The following is a 19,885-nucleotide window of genomic DNA, read 5'->3' as shown; positions in this document are numbered from 1 at the left end:
AGGTACGTGGAGATGAGTACACATGAACAAGGTACTTGGGAGACTAAGGTACGTGGAGATGAGTACACATGAACAAGGTACTTGGGAGACTAAGGTACGTGGAGATGAGTACACATGAATAAGGTACTTGGGAGACTAAGGTACGTTGAGATGAGTACACATGAACAAGGTACTTGGGAGACTAAGGTACGTGGAGATGAGTACACATGAACAAGGTACTTGGGAGACTAAGGTACTTGGAGACTCACATTTAAGTCAATTTTCTTGAAAGGAATTTCTGATTTGCTGACAATATTTTCATTTCCTTTTGGTCCATGTATATAATAATGGTAGATATGTCTGATAAAAAAAACCCAGCAATCAGTGATATCAGTGGGAAAACAAAGTCTTAACACAAACATTGGTACAGAATTCCAAAAATATAAATAATACTACATACGCTAGCTGTTTGCTCCAGTGTGGGAAGTGTGTTTTCAGGTATGCACTATGTTCAGGAGATATTCCAGTTATGATGACTGCTGTAAAGTTGGATTTTTTTGTCTCCTCTGCAATAATTTTCTTTACATTGTCTTCTTCAGTTGGAATGTGTGCAACATCTCCTGCCTTAAATATGAAGTAAAAACTACATAACGGTACATGATAAAGATTGTGGTAACAATAACACATCTAATTCATCTAAATACGACACATTTCATAATTCAATAAGAGTGTTTCAGTTACCCTTCTGTTTATAATGTGACCACTGTAGATAGATTCCCTGCTTCTCTCTTTCCTTTCAAACTCATCCTTGGAGATACAAAGCTCATGAACATCACTACAATCCTTGGTCTTGGTCACCATCTGCATTCACACAAAGACATGTTTACAGTTTAAATAGTGGTAAAGAAAGTAAAAAGATAGTATTATCACTATACAGTAAGATAATTGTATACTTACAATTATTTATTCTTTTTATTCTAACTGCTCTCAATGTCAAATATATCTAATCTATGTTATGTGGGAAATAAATCCTACCCTTGTCGCACTTCCAATAAAGAAGATTGCTTGTTTCCCACCAACTCCAAAGTAGGAGATATCACTGTTGAGAGATCTTGGTGGGCCACCATCAGTTGACTGTTTCAGGGTCACTTGAGGCCTAAAGAAAACAAAATAGATTTTAATAAATAAGATAATTAAAATATAGATTAAAATAATGGAGAAAACATTAACAACAGATTTTCAAAATAAGTTTCAAAATCTCAGTCGATTTTTTTAGGCTCTTTGTGTAGCTGTCACCCTCTCAGCCAATAAAAACATCCCAAACTTGAAACCTTTTGATGTTAAATTAAAAAAGAAAACAAGAAAACAACTCATCTAGGGTTAATTTCCGGCCCTGCATGCCACATGTTTACTCCTGTTTTAATGATATTAAATGTTTGCTGTGCTTACTGATTCAATATCGATTTGAACAATCAAAGAAAAATTCCATATCTCTGTACAATGTACTATAGTATATTATCAAAGTCTTTAGGTCATTTGGTAATAATATGAAGCATAATATCAAATATTGATTGACCTGTTAAATTTTGAAAGTCTATAAACAGCCCAATTGTTAAGCTCCTTTGGTGTCATCCCTCTGCCGTTATCCAGTACACAAACAGCATGTTTACCAATAGAGTCATCAAACATCTGAAAATAAAACAGATTAACACACAAAAGCCAGCTATATTGATTGAAGAGTAACTGTTATCACCTTAGTTGGATGTCAGTTGGAGATCATTTATCCCTTAGACTAATGCCTCAGTTTCTGAGTATTGATCTTTTTTAGTTTATTTTGCATTTATGAGTTTTTGGCCTGTGGGTTCTTCTCATGGCCAGTACACTCCGGTTGAAGGGTCAATGGGTGAAAAAATGTACATATAAAAAAGAGTAAACTAGACGGATGAGTATGTATGAACTTAAAAATGCAAGGTATCATAAGCAACAATAAAGCATACCAGGCGTATCTCTATGGATCTGAGGTCTTCATTATTGGCAGTGGCAGCAAGTGCATTGTCTACCAGCTCTGCAAAAGCAAATGCTAAAAAGGAAAAGAAAAACATCTTTTAAAGTTTGTTGACATCTACTAAAGATAGTGGTTAATTGCGGCGCAATAGCTCAAGAGTGGTGCAATAGCTCTGTCTCGCAAGCAAGAGCACCATGTTACATGTAAAGCGCATTTGATCATGTCACATCACAAAATTACAGTACATATCCTTTTTTCTACTGAATCAAATGTAATAAGCACTTTTTGAAAGGAGCTACATCTTATCTGACTTTTACCACAGCAATAGTATTGTATCGACTGAAGGCATCTGAGGCAATATAAATAATGCTAAGATCATAACCTGACATTTTAGGTTACCCCAGGTAAATATAGGTAACCAAAACGATCATACCCTAGCATCTTTGGTTTCCTTGGGCAATTTTAAACTACTTATTAACCTAGCGCGAGGGCTGTACAGAAAAATATCAGACCAAGGTCTTGAATGTAAGGCCCAAGGCTGCAGGCCGAGGGTTGTGCTGAAAAGACAGAGGGCTGATATTTCTCCGTACAGCCCAAGCAAGCAAGGTTAATGAAAGATTTATTATATGTATGGCTTTTAAAAAACTTAAATCATAAGAAAACAAATCAAATTTCGCTTTCACACGAATGTAGATTAGTTTATCAATCGATTTACAAAATTCATTCATTTCATTTTTTTATTTTGCACTATTTTGAATAAGATAAAGAATATTTGGATACAGGTAGAAAAAAGGGGAAGTTAACTATTTACGGTACTTAAGAAGAAAAAAAAATTTAAGGTGCGCAGTGACCATAGAAGCATAAGCTTTCGAGATGGTCACTGCCACAGTCAGATTTCGAGGGTCTTACAGGATATTATTATAATATTATTATAATATTATTATTATTATTATTTTTTTTTTTTTTTTTACAATATATAATATATACATAAACAAAATATAATATTTTAGAGTGAGGAAAAGTAAATCTGGCCAGGGTGGATCAATATTAATTCTGATTATTTAATAAATGCAATTTCAGTTGTTCTATGAAGGAATTGTAAGGTAAGGACTTAATGCAATTTGGTATTTTTTCCCAAAATCTAGAAGACATGGCTGTAAATTTAGTTAATCCATAATTGGTTTTGGAAGCTGGCCTAAAGAGATTGCCTTTGGAAGCATATCTGGTATTATACAACCTACAATAATATTTTTCTTATTTTTCCCATTTTCAATCTCACACCAAGTTGATTCAACTAAATCCATGTCAAGTTTTATATCTTCACGGGGTATAGCATTTAAAAATAATCATTTAGTTTAGTCTCAGTGACAGCAATAATTTGAGGCTTGGAATCAATTAAATATAAAATATCTTCAAGGAGGTCAAAATTCTTAGACAGGCTCCTTGAATTGCAGTGCAGAAGGCGGGAAAACAAGAAACACTCACACACAGTCAACTAAAAAAAATGTTTTAAAGAGTGAAAACATTCAACAAAATGAAGATATACCAAATAGATCTTGGAGCGAAAAGATGTTGCTTTTAGAAGCCCTCCAGACGAAAAAAGACGAGTTATCCTTGGGCCCAAATGAATGGAAATCGAAGCAAAAAGATTTACTTGGTTTATTTACCGTTCAGCGTTGTTTTCCTCGTTGTGACAAGCACCGTGATATAAGTTAAGTTAGTTTAACGACTTTTGGGGGAATTTCTTCCTATTTTCACCTTTTGGAAGCTACAGGTTTCAGCTACAGATAACAGACAATAAGAAATAAAGCTCATATGTCAGTCTTCACCAGCAAGAATGGACTGTTTTGTGTGAAAACTGCATGATATGTAGAGAACAAACTTTTGATGTAAAAGGAAACACCAAACACTTTGTGCTGCTTTATGATGAGACTCTTTTGGGTATTTGCATCCCTTGTTATTTATTCTTATGTTTGTTTGTCCGAGAGAGCTTTACATTTCTTGGCTTTGCATTTCTTGGCTATCTGTGGCGCTCGCCGGCTCGTCAGATTGTTTTCTTTCTTGTCAATTTTTTTTTATACAATCTTATTCTTGTCAGGATAATAAAACCCTGACACAAAGTGCCCATTCCAGACTTATAAGACCTGTTTCTCTTCTTTATTTCTTTTTTTGTTGATTTTTTTGGGTCGAATTTCGCAAACTCGCTCAGCTATGTAAACAAAGCCCGCGGCGAAAAAATATCAAAAACTGCCCATGGGCAATATCGTAGGATTCCAGTCCACTCAACAGCCAATCAGAGCGTGCTTACTATCATAGCCATATAATAAAGGTAAGTAATAAAAATTATGCTCTAGCATCTGAGGTTACCTCAGGTAAATATAGGTAGGTACTAAGATCAAACCCTGGTATATTGTACTTACGCAGTGGGTTTTGGCCTTCGCTAGCGTAGTACTCATACATGCCACTCTTCACAAGCGTGTCATAGTGAGGAATAAACTCAACCCGTTCTTGGGTTGGCGCCGTCAGCTCCTGGTTGGTGGATTTCAGAAGGTATATTGTGTCATCTCCCTCTATCAGCTCTTCTATAAACCGAATGGCATATCAATATCAACAAAGGTTTGGCAAGGCATTACCAGGGGTGATTCTTCTATAAACCAAATGGCATATCAATATCAACAAAGGTTTGGCAAGGCAGTACCAGGGGTGGTTCTTCTATAAACCAAATGGCATATCAATATCAACAAAGGTTTGGCAAGGCAGTACCAGGGGTGATTCTTCTATAAACCGAATGGCATATCAATATCAACAAAGGTTTGGCAAGGCATTACCAGGGGTGATTCTTCTATAAACCAAATGGCATATCAATATCAACAAAGGTTTGGCAAGGCAGTACCAGGGGTGGTTCTTCTATAAACCAAATGGCATATCAATATCAACAAAGGTTTGGCAAGGCAGTACCAGGGGTGATTCTTCTATAAACCAAATGGCATATCAATATCAACAAAGGTTTGGCAAGGCAGTACCAGGGGTGGTTCTTCTATAAACCAAATGGCATATCAATATCAACAAAGGTTTGGCAAGGCAGTACCAGGGGTGGTTCTTCTATAAACCAAATGGCATATCAATATCAACAAAGGTTTGGCAAGGCAGTACCAGGGGTGGTTCTTCTATAAACCAAATGGCATATCAATATCAACAAAGGTTTGGCAAGGCAGTACCAGGGGTGGTTCTTCTATAAACCAAATGGCATATCAATATAAACAAAGGTTTGGCAAGGCAGTACCAGGGGTGATTCTTCTATAAACCAAATGGCATATCAATATCAACAAAGGTTTGGCAAGGCAGTACCAGGGGTGGTTCTTCTATAAACCAAATGGCATATCAATATCAACAAAGGTTTGGCAAGGCAGTACCAGGGGTGATTCCGTAGACTTACATCATCTCTACATCTTCATGTGCTCAACCAAATATCCTATGTTAGTGAAATAACCCAAAAGGAGCAAGAACCAAGGAGAAGTCAGGGGTGTACGCAGGGTTTTAACAAATTGCAGTCAAAGCATTCAGAAGCTGAATGAGGGCGTGGCCCCTCATCCCGCATCCCTGTGAAGATGTCTTAGATTCCGCTTTTGGGTTTGAAATTGGCGTTAATGCGTCAGACTTTTGAGAATATTGCACGATCCTCTGTCATATCCGATCTGAAATAGGACTTCAGTCGTCGCCTCGCCCTCAACGTCTTGGAAATCATCCCTAGACTACCATGATTAAGAAAATTATAGCTTTTTTCCTCATCATATATATAAAACTACGTACATAAAAATGAATGAATAAACATTTGATTTTTCCCCTAGTTATGCAAATAAGATCGCCAATTTTTTTTGCAGTCCAGTGACTGCAGGCCTATAGGCTGCGTACGCCCCTGGAAGTACTTATTGAAGGTGCCAAGAATTTTTTTAGTTTTGTGTGGGTTGCATATAGTATTCATTCCGCCTTCATGAAATATGCATAAAAAATTATTTTCCAGCACATTACCGTTCAGTAAAACTAGCTCTTGCAAAAACAATTTGCCACTTACCGTAAGTTTTGTCATCCGAGATCTCATCTCGATTGGTATTAACCATAACAAACTTTTCATTTTTGGAAATTCCAAGAACCTGTAATCCAAAAACATCGATTATTTGAAATAAGGCAAAGCAGGCGAATATAAGGAGTGGTATTGAAGGTAGCAAGAGTTTTTCTTACTTGACAGACTTTATCGTGAAACGCGGCAAAATTCAAAACTCCAGCAAGCGGGACTTTAACTTCGGGAAGACTGTCGTTTCTTCGGTCGTAAATATATACTCTAGCGCTGTCCTCAGCTTCTGGAGAGTCCTCATTCTTGTCTTTCGAAGTCATGTCTAACCTTCGTGAAAAAAAACCCCAGATAAATAAAGAGGACTCAAAGTTTTTCTTTGAATATTTTGTCACGTTGTGTGCAGGACGCTGCCATCTTGCAACCACAAAGACAACATTGCTGATTCGCTATAAAACACGAGCCGTGATTGGCCATATTCCGTTTATAGCAAAATTGGCAAATCAGGGAGCTTGTTACAAAGGGCAACTTCGCGCTCTACAAGGCCTTGTTCTTGGGATTCCTGTGTTTAAAATTTATAATCCAAAAAAATAAATATCGGTAAACAGTAAAACATTTTTTTTTTATAAAAGTATTACGAGAATTTTATTGCATACTCCATGACATTTATTTTTCATTTGAGTTGGGATCTTTCTGTGCTTGCTGATTTGTACAGTTCGGGTTTTCTTCCGAACATTTTCCGAGCACTTCCGAACACAACTTGAACTTTGATAAAGTTCATCTTCGATGGTGTTATGCAGAGCGATTGTCTCGACTTCTTTAACTTTCTTTTGGCAAATCTATAATCGTTAAATGAATCCAGACATTGCCCGTGAGAGATCGCAAGCCTCCTTCAGTGTACAGGAGCTGATAAATTTGCTTGATGGAGGCAAGCAAAACACCGAACGAAGGCGATACGTTGGTGAGTTGTCCTCATTATGTTTGGAGTGATCTACGCTTTCCATTTTGTTACTGTTTGTAGCACAGTTCTTGTGTGGCGTATATGACTTATCCACCAAGGGAGTTGAAGGATTTCCGTAGATCAGCATCTTTAAGTACAAATCAAAGAACTCTGATCTAATAGCAGTAAGGTTACATAACTTACACCATTTTACTTAGTATTTGATGCTGTAACAGTTAAACATCTGTGTTCATATTTTATTTTTATTATCTCCTTGTAGAATCTTTGCTGTCCCAGGAGCCCCTTTTCCAAAAGGAGCAGGATTTCTTCTTGTCTCGTGAGGAGGCCTTTGATCTGGTTGGCCAAAGAGCTTTGAGAGTTTTTCAAATAGTCAAAGAAAACAAAATTACTAGCAGAGAAGATAATAGGCATTTATCTAGGTAAGCGCAGTGACTCATGATTATTGGTTTTAAATCTCATTGTGCGATAATGGTGAAGATGAGGTGATGATATTGATGACATGTCTACTGAATGATTATGTGACAATGATGGTATGGTCGGACACGTAGCCAGGGGGGTTCAAGGGTTTAGGAAAACCCCTCCACTTGACTGGAAGGTCCACTCTTATGGATAAAAAATTCAGTACCACTGCGAGCATGGACCTACGAGAAATTGGTCCGCAAAATGGGTAAACGAACCCCTGCTCAAAATCCTGGCTACGGTTGTTGGTCAGTGAGGTTCTTTAAAATGATGTTGATTACTAAGGGTATTTAATATTATTATACATTCTTTGTGATTCTTGGTATTCCAGGGGTATTGATCTTGCACTTCCATCAGAACTTCACCGCGTTATGTTTATGCCGACTATCAAGGTAATTAGCTTGTTTTGCTGCCACATCTATAGGATACAGTAATGACAGATTGGTGATAGCTCTGTGGTAAAAGCTTCACTTTTTTAGCAAGACAACAAGAGTCCATGGCTGGGTCCAGATCAATTGAAGTTTGTTCAGAAGTATTAAAACCTGGCTCTATATCGGGGACGTCGTTAAACTGAAGTTCCTGTCAAGGCCCGTCCGTAGGCTAGGGGTGTAGTGGGTGTGATAACACCCCCCAGGCTGCCTTTCTTAAAACACTTTATAGTCCTTCATCAGGGCCTTACAGTGAGGACACAGGAAGCGGGCCATGCTGAACAACTTTGACTAATCAGATTCGGCTTGAACACCATAAACATTTTGAAAAGAACAATTAAGCCAATAAGGAATGCTAGAAGTTGTTTATTTGATCTTGTACAGTGTACGTGTAGTTGACCGTGGGAAAGCAGCTCGATCACTCGTAAAGAATGCTTGTGGCGATAACTCCTGTTACTCTGTACCATATTTTTTGATAGTGCTTACACTAACCCAAACATATAAAGTATAGATTGTGTCTGTATCTTATTAGCAAATAAAAGTCAGTTGCATAATGTGAATCACTTGTATCAGAGACTGTAATCACAATAGGATGACATTACATTATAATATACAGTACATTTATTTGTAATTGTGATTGCCTTTTTTATCCTATAGCTTATGGGTACAAAGGAGCAACAAGAAAAGTGGTTACCATTAGCTGAGATGCATCAAATTCTTGGTACATTCGCCCAGACAGAGCTTGGCCATGGTAAGTGATGTCAGCATACCCCTTTGTACAAACTTTTAGCTTATTTATTCCTCAAAATATTCTTGTTTTTATGTTATCTGATAGTTATTTTTCACAAAATAATTCATTACCCTTTGTACAACCTATTTGCTGAGCTTGGCTGGACCAAGATCTCCCACCAGCTCAAAGAAGCCAAGCCCAAATTGGAGAAAGTAGTTAGTTGCAGGATATATCAGGTAGCGGATCTAGAGGGAGGGTTACGGGGGAGTAAATCCCCCCCCCCTCTTTGGTTTTTACTGCCAATTAAAATTGGTGCAATGAATACATATAATTATTGATACATACTGTAAAGGGCATTCCTTTAAGTTACATGCCCTTACCCATCTCTTTTGCTGTGTGTGTGTGTGTGTGCCCAGAAAATAGAGGATTAAGAGTACCAGCATACAGAGAGTGCAAGAGTATTTTCTCCTTAGAAAACACCCTGATTGGTGCTTATTGTATCAATAAAACTGCCTTCTAAGGTATTTGTGTATGTATGTCCCCCTTCTCACCTAGCCAAATTCCCTCTTCAGCGGAAAGCTAGATCCACCCCTGACATCCAACAACACTGTGTTATACCCTGTTTTTTTTTACTGTTTGAAACCCTTAATTATATCTGTTTGCTTCTATTAGGAACATTTGTACGAGGACTGGAGACAACAGCAACATATGACAAACAGACACAGCAATTTGTACTCCACAGCCCATCACTGACTGCATCTAAATGGTGGCCAGGAAACTGTAAGTGCTAGTGGATGCCAGAGAGAGATTTTACCAGCTTTAACTGGATTGCCATAGGTGGCAATCCAGTTATATGTTGCTCAAGAATATATTCATTTGTTTTCACAGTGGGACATTCTACCAATTACTGTATAGTAGTAGCTCGTCTTATCATTGATGACAAGGAATACGGGCTCCACTATTTCCTCTTACAGACTAGAGATTTGAAGACTCACCAACCTCTCCCAGGTAGGTCAGTTATGGTAGAATAGGCTTGGATTGGGAATGAGTTTACGGGTGTAAAAGACCTTGCAAAACGCAGGGCTGAGTACTTAAGTCAAAATATTAGATAAGGGTAAGGTTACATTGAGGCAATGAAAGGGAATGGCAAGGGAGTTACTATTTTATTGTGTAGACGAAATACAGTAACTACCTACAATGCTGGACCAAACTGTTGTTGCCTTTTTTGATTTTTTCTCTACATAGCGGGTTCATGTAACACATCACTCACGCGCCCTTCCCCCCCTCTCCCCAGTACAATGTTGTTCAACTCGGGCTGTCTTTCTCAGAATTTGAGCATGGTAACATCCAACATTGAAAGGGGGGGGAGGGGGTTTCAATGACATTGTCTAAGGAAGAAAGCTAGTTGACAAATGATAGGTATTGAAAAATCCGCCTGCGACAACTAGTTTTGTCCAGCATTGTAGGTATGAGTTTAAGGGTGTAAAAGACCCTGCAGAAGAGCGGGGTACTGTACGGTTAAAATATGAGATAAAGAAAAGGTTGAGGTAATGAAAGGGAATAGCAAGGAGTGGTACTGTTTTATTGTATAGACTAAAGAACTAACCTCTATGTAAATGTATGTATGTACAGTAGAGTATGTCTAAGAGGGTTATAGTGTAATCTCTGGTCAGCTATGGTAGACTTGTGTTAGGGTAGTGTGGGTTGGGATGGTCTTTGGTCTGCTTGGGTGGTTTTGCATAGGACGGAATAGGCTCTGCTAAAATGTTACATGGGGTAAGTTTGGGTCTGCTAGGATAAGCTTGGATAAGGTAGGTAAGGTAGGTAAGTAAATAAAGTATGCAGAATAAGACGGGGTAGGTTTTGGAGGAACTTAGAATGTAAGGTTAAACATATCAAAGTGCAAGGTGACCAAGGGTTAAGGGTTCTGCAACCTCATCTAAAAAGCATCTACCCTAGGCCTATAATACCTTCCTCCAAGGTAATCTTTTTTATCCTATTTTCAAAAGAAACTTGGGTCTCTGGTGTTCTGGAAGCCTTAATACTGTGCAATTAGCCAAAGACATGTCAAGACATGTCTGTGGAGAAAGCTACGCCCACAACAGAGGTTACAGCATGTTTCCTGACAATCCAACATGCTTAACACTCATGTGAATTTCATGCTAATGCAGCTTTTAAAAAACTCAAGTTGATTTGATACAGGTGTAACTATTGGTGAGATTGGACCCAAAACCTCCAGGTACTATAACGTCAATGACAATGGATTTTTACTGCTCGACCATGTCAGAGTACCACGTGAGCAGATGCTAATGGGACTGGCCCAGGTAGGGTAAAGACGTGCGAACAGCGCTAGCATTGCCCAGCATTGCTTGGGCATCCTAACTTCCTTTGTTAATGATAAGATAAAGGGAATGTTAGTGTTTAAATCTCATATTAAATCGATAGCAGAAAAAAACAAAGTAGCCATACAAGTATCTCCTTTATGGAAGGCGAGAATCTACAATTCAAAAAAAATTATTTTGCGGAGCCATTTTGTATGTTTATCCAATTGCTCTCTCTTTCTTCTTCTCTCTTCTAGTGTTCCTTTTGTTTTTATTTTGACATTTACAGTAAACCCCTTTGATCATATATAAGTGTAAATGCCCTTGCTTTTTTTTATTGAACACATAAATGCTTAACAGATTGTTTACTGCAGGTGAATTCCAAGGGGGAGTTCATAAGGAAATCAAGCAAAGGTGGAGAAAAAGCCGTTTATGCCCCTATGATGCTCATTCGGGCAGGAATACCATTTAATGTGTTCTACCAGCTCTCCAGGGCTATGACTATTGCTATCCGCTATAGCACTGTCAGACGGCAAAGTGAGATAAAGCCAGGGTAGGTATAAAACACAAGACAAACATTAGCACAATACAAAGAAAGGGAGAAATCAGTAACTTAGTTATCAAGGTTTGCTTCTAAAAGCAGAGTGCTAGGACTTTTAAATTAAATTAAAATTAAATTAAAATTTGGTTGGATCAGCTTGGGACTTTTTGGAGGTCCTGTCTTTTACTGCACTTCATAAAAAAGGCTGGGATATTGGTCCGTGGTACTTTCTAAAGTGACTGTGCTTACTCACTATCTCACGCTCTGATTGTAAACTTTGTGGAGCAGTCTTACGAGTGAAAAGTCGCATATGAAGCACAGATTAGAATATCCATATAGATACTAGCGCTATGGAAATGCAATATATTTGCATTTTACTTACAACATGAGGTAATAAACTCGCTTCACTGGCAGTTCCAGACTCTAAAAGTGAATGGTGGAAAAATAAGAAAATAAAAAGTGTTGGTAGATTATACAATGTACCAGAAATTTATCAAAATGGGGGGTGGGTGGACGACAACCTTACGTTTTTAATTATAATGTAAAGTATGTCGACTATGTAACATTTCAATCTTAGCATTTTATTGTGTTTTTTTTTATTGCCAGTCAGGGGGAGGTACAAATTCTAGACTACAAGTCACAACAAGACAAGTTGTTTCCAGGGCTTGCTCTGGCGTACGCGACCTGGTTTGCAGCAAGTGGTGTATACAAGGAATTCCTAAACCAGAGCGAGAACTGGAGCAAGGGGAACTTTTCTTTCCTACAGGAGGTATGATGAGGCAGTCCAACCTCAAGCTATTTTGGGGAGTCGAATGGAAGGGGGGTGGTAGCGAGAATTAGATCCGCTTGAGGAGGGCCCTTGAGTCGCGGTGAATTTCAATACACCCTACAATCAACGGCTCATTCTATTTTTAAATTATCAAATAATACAGGGAAAGTTGCCTATACTTATACATATGATAGGCATTTTGGATATTCAAAACAAAAGCAAAATAGCATTTTCGTGCAAGGATACATTGAATTTAAAGTTCGGGCAGGTCAATTTTTTTAACTATTGACACGACCTTTCGTTGTTAATTCGTCTTTATGCAACGCCACGAAGTTCAGAGCAAAGGATTTCGTAAATCTGACGTAAAACTAGCGATGGGAGGCCTGAGCACTAGCGCATTTGCCACCAGCTCCTCATTGTTCCTTACGATGACGTCACATCCTGATATTTTATCTCTTTGCCAGTTGCATGCGCTGACTAGCGGGATGAAGGCGTTTTCCACATCACGTGCCCTAGGCCAGGTGGAGACTTGTCGGTTAGCCTGTGGTGGGCACGGCTTCTCAGCGTTTAGTAATCTTTCGGAGCTCCATGACTTGATCAGTGCGGGGTGTACGTACGAGGGCGAGAATACTGTCCTCATGCTGCAAGTGGCGAGGTACAATAAGATTATTAAGAAAATCATAATCATTATCATCACAATCATTTACAATCACCAGCAACAACCTTACTCATGATACAAGTGGCGAGGTACAATAAGGGTATTTAGATGATCATAATCATTATTATTATATCTTTCATAATTATATTCATAATTATAATTATAATCATAATCATCAAAGCCATTTACAATCAACAATCAACCGTCCCCGTCAACAACCGTCAACACCACTATAACCAACACCCTTTTCCTCATTATTATCGTATACACCTATTTCAATAAAGGTTGTCAGCGCCAAATGGCAGTTCTACGACATAAAGGTGCTTTTGGGTAATTATTTGTAATCAAAGGGTCTGTAAGCCAACTCGTGAATGCAAATTTATTTTTCTAGTTATTTTCTTGTGTGCAAAAAGATATAGAGGATACTGAACAAAGCATGAACAAATCCAAGATGCTGAGAGTACATAAAAATGTGCTTATACTTAACCTTTTTTCTTTTCGATTTCATGACACACCAAGAACAGTATAATTAATTATTATTATTATTATTATAAAAAAAAAGCGCTATCAGTGGGAATCGAACCCGGGTCGCTGCGGTCGAAGACAAGAGTTCGCTCCACTAGACTAACGTTGCATTGCTGAGTCGAGTTGTAACTAAAATTACTTTTAATACTATTGGTATCGTACCGTTCGCAATGTTTTTGCTAGCATGTCAAATTTCAGCATATTTTTTTCGGGAAAATAAAATACCCACAATAATTGATCACGCTTCTGTCATAAGGCGCAAAATCGTTATTCGAGTTTTGTTTGAAATTTAGTTTAGCTGATTGGAAAGAACTGTGAAAAATTAATTTGTGGAAATCTATCCTCTTCTATTTTGTCCTTCGAACAGAGGCTTTTTTTATTACCCCGCTTACAGAGGCTTTTCCCTTGCAGGCCTGTAGCCAGAATCAAAATCTTACCGAGGCAATGCTAGCCACTAGATGATAAGTCCAACAAAAGCAGGTGTTTTATCTCATACTTTTCAATTGTGAGACATTAAACATCAAAATTTTACCGTTGTGAGTGCCTCACTTTAAGGCCCTGCCTTGTGTTTTTCGGACATAAAAGTCGCAGTTTTGGCTAGTCGCTCTTTCAGCACAAATTCAATCAAACAACGCGAAAACTTGGAGACGCAAATCGGAAAGTACTAAAATAAAGAGAATTAAAAGCTTTGCTAACATTTTACTTGTTTTGTTTGCAAACTGGCTTGAATTGGACTGAACCGTAGAACACCGATTGACGTCAGTGACGGCGCATGCGCACACTCAACCCGCATGGAAGACTTTTCTGAAGAAACTAGCTTATATATACTTTACTGTCATACTAAAGAATGACCGTAGTGGTCACAGGTCGACGACATCACCCTTTTTAGTCCAAACAATCTACGGTTTAAGATCGGACTAATTGCAACATAAGGTTTTTCGACGTTTTTGTATTAATTAAGTCTCCCTTTATAACATACTAAAAGTCTAAAAAAATCGGAGCACGCAAACACCCTTTAGATAGTTCTGAAGGTTCTTGCGGAAAGATCGCCCTTTTTTGCAAGACTCTGCACTGAAAAACACCTGCACGGGTGTTCAAGCCGACAGCGCAGGTTAATACCGCTAAAGCGACCGGAGAAGAGATTTTGTTAGCAGTTAGCACAACCTCGCAATCAGCAGTTAATGACGTCGTACATGCTACAGCTGTCGTCTCAGCTCTCAACTCTAGCTCACCCTCCAGCATTGTTAGACTTAATGATATGTACCCGAGGGAAAGCGGTTGTGGCATAATGAACACGGAAGCTGATGTCGAATCAAATAAATGATCGATTATGTGGAAAGCTGCAGTAAAATTGAGCACACGATTATCATCAACGTTCCTGTTTTTGACTATAATTCCGCATGGAAGCCCATGACATCTACCTGAGCCGAAATCCGAAATTATGTTTTATTTATAGTTTTCTGAATTTGAAGCAAATATTTTGGGATTAAGGAGTCCTTTCGGTCGTAGAACTGCCGAAAGTCAATTGCAATTTGTCATTTGTACTGACAACGTTTTTTTTTTTTAAATAGGTGTATATTATCACAAGCACACTAAACAATCTATGGCGGGCTCATGACTTAAATATTTTTTTTAAATTCTGTATTCCCAATTTCGACATCTCCACATTTTAATCTTGGTTAACATTCATTTCAAATATAACGCTTTTCAGGTTCCTTGTGAAGTGTGTAGCCAAAGGTCGCAACGGGAGTGACCTACACTCGACCGTGACATATTTGAAGGGGGCTGGGTCCAAGGGCACGTTCCACACTACCGCTGACGAGTTTCTTGACCCGCGGGTTCAGGTTGAATTGTACAGAGAAGCCTCGTTCAGGTTTGCCAATCCCACCTTACATAATGGCCTCACATCCGAACACCAGTAAAATATAAAGATTCCTACTTGTCCGAAAAATCGCATTTATCCGGCGGTACATGTAAATTGTATAGATATAACGTAAAAAGCTGTGACCCTCCGACAAAAAAACATTGTTAAAAGTGATCTATACCAGATAGTTGCCAATAGCCTCATACTACCGCGTTGTCCTGTTGTACGTAGCTTCTGACGCAAGAGACATCTTCTCTATTCGATTTGTTAACAGGTTGGTCACAGACACAGAGCACAGACTGAAGGCCAAGGTCAAGTCAGGAATAGACCCAGCAATCGCCTTCAATGAGCTTTCGGTGGACTTGATTCGATGCGCAAATGTAAGATCAGGCCCGTACCCAGGATTTTCTTGGGGGGGGGGGGGGGGGTGAAATCCAAAAAGAAATTGACCTAAATTTTCCGGGGGGGGGGGGGGGGGGGGTAGGGAAGGGTGTGAGTTTTCTGATAAAAATCTGACCACCCCGAAAGAACAAAGTTGAATTTTTTATGCCATTGCAGTTTCTCCACGGGACGTTTATTATCGGATTTGCCTAAAAAAAACGTATGCTTTATAGTTTGCTTTATAGTGCAATTGTCTTTGTCGACACACAGCACGTCTATTGCGAACCGGAACCGCCGTTGTGGGGGGGGGGGGCTGCACCCCCCTGGGTACGGGCCTGAAGATAGATGCACATTCGAATTCTTCACGTATTACGTGTTGCACTATAGCTTTAAGTATTTCAAAATAATCACACGACATACCACATGTTATACACAGATTATCGGTTATCACGTGACACCGCTGACACGAGTAATGTTATTTCCTTCAGGCCCATATGTCCTACCTGGTGGTCAAGTACTTCATAGAAGCTTTAGATACCGACTTTGCCAAAGCTAGCCATCCAATCAAGTCGGTGCTCAAAAGCGTGTGTGACATCTTCGCTTTACACGGAATATCTGAAGAGTCAGGACGCTTTTTGGAGGTAATGCCTGGTGCACACTAGTGATATAACGGCATAATGACATTGGCGCGGGCACCCATTGTCATATGTTCAAGTGTGAATGGTTCGACATTGTGACATTATGTTCATTATGTTTATGTTCACGTCGTTATATTGGGCTTATAAGAGAAAAAACATGTTTTTTTCTCTCATGTCATTATTTCCATGTCGTATGTCGGGCTAAACATAGTGCGCGCGCCTATGTTGTTATGTCGTTATGTCACTAGTGTGCACTAGGCATATGTTCATGTCGTTATGTCGGGCTTAAAAGAGTGCGCACGCCTGTCATGTTGTTATGTCACTAGTGTGCACTAGTGTGCACTAGTGTGCACTAGTGTGCACTAGGCATAAACAGATTTTACTTGGACGCGGACGCTTGGACGCGACATGCCTACACTCTTACATTTACTGTACTAATTCTTACAACAATGGAACTCCGTTTACTCAAATCGTGTTTTTCTATTCCTTTATTTAAACAGGTTAGCGTGATAACCCCGAATCAAGTGGCAATTGTTAGAGATCAAATCATGGAGCTTTTTTCTAAGATAAGGTGAATTATTTTATGCATATCGCAGATCTTTAATATTGTGTTGCTCCCAGTATATGTATCTGAGTACAGCGAGTGGATATTTTTTCCTGCTGGGTCCACAGTCATCATGGAAGAGAAATAGCATTACATTGGTGGTCGTAAAATTGACGTACTGGTTTGATGTAACGAAGAAAGCTGTTTTCAATGTTCTGCTAACTCTCGCCGACGATTTCCAACAGCTAAATCGCCCTCTGCCTTCCGTCATTCAAAATTCTTGAAGTGTTTACTTTGGCCAGCAGTGAAATGGTTTCCAATTGCGCCACCTCTCCGTTATGTGCTGACCAATCAAAAGCACACAGTTACTTTGATTGATTGAAAGCCATTTAGCTGTTGGAAATTGTTGACAAGAGTTCGCAGAATACAGTAACATTAATAAGTTAATGCTTACATTTTGCTTGTAAAAGAAGACGTTTTATATCGCGATCAATGATGCATTCACTGCATGGTAAACTAGTTCGAACTTTATGGCAAACGTAAACGTCTCTTTTTTTTATTTTTTTTGCGAGCATTTAAAAGTTTTATTCATTTTTTTGCTACATTCTATGTTTACTTTCGCCGTGCTTTTATTTTTTTCCGAAAAAAATGGCGGCGCTTAATTTAAAATTATGACAGTTTAAGGTTTTGATAAGGTATTTATTTCTAACCAAAGCTTCTCGTCCCAGGCCAGACGCGGTCGCTCTTGTTGACGCGTTTGACTACTCGGACTTTGTCCTCAACTCCGCACTCGGGCGGTACGACGGTCAGGTGTACCAGCGGTTGTTTGAGCTTGCGCAGAAGTCGGAGCTCAACAAGAAAAAGGTAACTTGCAATTGGACGTCCACTAAATCATAGATTTCCCTTGTGCCATTGCTGTAGCCTAAAGCCCCGTGCAAACTGCGCCACACCTGCCAATCACAAGCTGTAGCCTAAAGCCCCCAAACTGCGCCACACCTGCCAATCACAAGCTGTAGCCTAAAGCCCCCAAACTGCGCCACACCTGCCAGCTTTGCTGGCGAATTTTTGCTTGTTTGACTATAGGACAAAGAAAATGTCAAAATGGGAAATGGATTTTCTGAAATTTCCTTTGCCTTGTGGTCAGTCAAGCAAGAATTCGCCAGCAATGCTGGCAGGTGCTGGCGCAGTTTGGACGCGGCTTAAGAATAGCATCTCGATTTAATAGAAAGCAGAACTTGAGCTCCCAACTTGAGATTTTACCAACCATTTAATTTAAAATATTGAATAATTCTAAATTATCATTTGTCATCATCGTCATCTTTAAATTTAACACTGAAATTCAAATGTACTTATCAACATTGTGTACAAACAATAATTGTACGAGAACTGACATTTGTCTCGCGTTTCCACAGGTCCAGCCTTCAGCAAAGAAGTACTTGCAAGAGCTACAGAAATCGAAGTTGTAACATTTTCCGACACAGTGAATGTTTCATTCAATGCGGGGCATTTCGCCAACAAGAAGCTCAAACTCAACAGTTACAGTGTCGTACCAAAGATACATTTTCAGCCGAAGCTCCCTCCCGGTATATGGTGGAGCATTATACCTACAGGAATTGCACAACTAAAAATAATACGTTTTTAGAAATAGATACGTTTGTGGAGCTCATTTGTGTCACCAAGCAGAACGTTATACTAATAAATCTATTAATTAAAACTATGGTGTAGCAGCGATTTGTATATAAATAGAGGTCCCATTCATTTTTTTATTACAATTTTATAGAAAGCTATTAATATGAACAGAGGTTAAAAAAGGATAACCGTAAATACTGCTCGAATATAGCATCTAAACGATGAAGTTAGTTTACACGTTACATTCTTTAACAGCAAATAGCTATTGTAAAGCACCTTCAACCTTCAACTTCCAGTGTTAACACATCTATTTAGCAGTACACAAGCAGCAAACAAGCTTTTGTGCATTGTTATTTTTTATTTTTAAAACTTGATGAGGTCCACATTTGACAAAATCATCTTAAATAGTCTAGAGGTTTTCTTATTTCATGTGGCTTTTGCAATGTAAGATTTTTATTGGACGAGGTAAATTTGCTCGAAGGGGTATAACTTGCTGGAACGTAATAAAATCAATAAATGTATTTGCGATTAACCTTTACTTTAACTTTTACCGCCTACCCCTCACAATGTAAGATTTATTGGCTAAGGGGCGGAAGACAAAATGAGTTATGGGAAAAGGACTGGTTACACCCTGTTTGAGAGTAGCTGATGAAGAGCACTGTTCATTAAACGTAGAGGCAGGTAGATTGTTCCATTGGGCAATTGTTCTTGGAAAAAAAAGAGGCGTCTCTGATGCTGAAGGGGTACCTTAAGGAATAGAAGATTCAGGACGCGTACGGCGGGTCTTTCTGGTAACAGGACGCAGAATTCCTTCAGTGTTAACTAGAAGCAAGCCTCAAGTAATGTTTATGAGGGTTAAAAGACGGCTATCCACACGGCGTTGCTCTAGGGTGCGACATCCCAGAACTCCGGGCATTACAGTGACACTGTCTGTTCTGTCGTGTCTTCTTATATATCTGCCGTGTCTTCTTGAAAATCGCAATCTTCTTGAGCGAATTCAATCATATTGGATCACGATGATGCTTTGTTCGTAATTCCAATATTTCCCTTCAAACTTTGATAAAGTGGTGTTCTACTGTAAAATACTAAATGAATACACTCCTTTTTCATTAGAATCTTTTTATAAGAACATCCACCCTGAGATTTCACCAAATTTTAAGAACCTGATGCGTTCTAAAATGTAGATTCAAATTGTGCTCATAATAACAACCATAAACATTGTTACTAGTGATCATTTGTGTAATTCTCTTCCTACTAATTCATTTTTTTTGTACACACTAAAATTGAAGAACATCGTTAAGAACATATTCAGCCTTAAAATGCTTTAAAAATAAGAACGGCCAGCCTCAACTGAAAATTAGACGCTTTTATAAAAAAAAGTAGA

The 19,885-nt window shown here is 38.7% G+C and overlaps 2 protein-coding genes across 3 annotated transcripts in view; one reads left to right on the top strand and one right to left on the bottom strand.

Annotated features, from left to right (window-relative positions):
- The window catches only part of LOC5508140 (structural maintenance of chromosomes flexible hinge domain-containing protein 1), a 38,112-nt gene extending 31,610 nt beyond the window's left edge, over nt 1–6,502 (bottom strand). For both annotated transcript variants that reach the window (XR_007314131.1, XM_048734224.1), the window contains exons 1-9: nt 6,224–6,502; nt 6,057–6,135; nt 4,405–4,566; nt 1,977–2,059; nt 1,556–1,668; nt 1,015–1,135; nt 721–840; nt 440–603; nt 249–339 (exon numbers count right to left, since the gene is read on the bottom strand). Coding sequence is in view for 1 of the 2 variants with exons in the window: in XM_048734224.1 (XP_048590181.1) it covers nt 249–339; nt 440–603; nt 721–840; nt 1,015–1,135; nt 1,556–1,668; nt 1,977–2,059; nt 4,405–4,566; nt 6,057–6,135; nt 6,224–6,376 (1,086 nt within the window). In the remaining variant the exon portion in view is untranslated. The remainder of the gene's footprint in view (nt 1–248; nt 340–439; nt 604–720; nt 841–1,014; nt 1,136–1,555; nt 1,669–1,976; nt 2,060–4,404; nt 4,567–6,056; nt 6,136–6,223) is intronic.
- A 186-nt stretch (nt 6,503–6,688) lies between these two features.
- Nucleotides 6,689–18,589, top strand: LOC5508141 (peroxisomal acyl-coenzyme A oxidase 1). Its single transcript, XM_001628666.3, has 16 exons — nt 6,689–7,014; nt 7,274–7,433; nt 7,805–7,865; nt 8,559–8,652; nt 9,304–9,411; nt 9,520–9,639; nt 10,834–10,955; nt 11,327–11,505; nt 12,100–12,262; nt 12,727–12,917; nt 15,157–15,318; nt 15,584–15,689; nt 16,179–16,331; nt 16,829–16,899; nt 17,601–17,736; nt 18,285–18,589. Exons 1-16 carry the CDS (start codon nt 6,906–6,908, stop codon nt 18,336–18,338), a joined length of 1,989 nt encoding a protein of 662 aa, XP_001628716.2. The 5' UTR covers nt 6,689–6,905; the 3' UTR covers nt 18,339–18,589.
- The last annotated feature ends 1,296 nt before the right edge of the window (nt 18,590–19,885 follow it).

The sequence above is a fragment of the Nematostella vectensis genome, chromosome 11 (assembly GCF_932526225.1).
Source record: "Nematostella vectensis chromosome 11, jaNemVect1.1, whole genome shotgun sequence".
Lineage (NCBI taxonomy): Eukaryota > Metazoa > Cnidaria > Anthozoa > Actiniaria > Edwardsiidae > Nematostella > Nematostella vectensis.
This window is presented reverse-complemented; position numbering and strand designations above follow the sequence as displayed.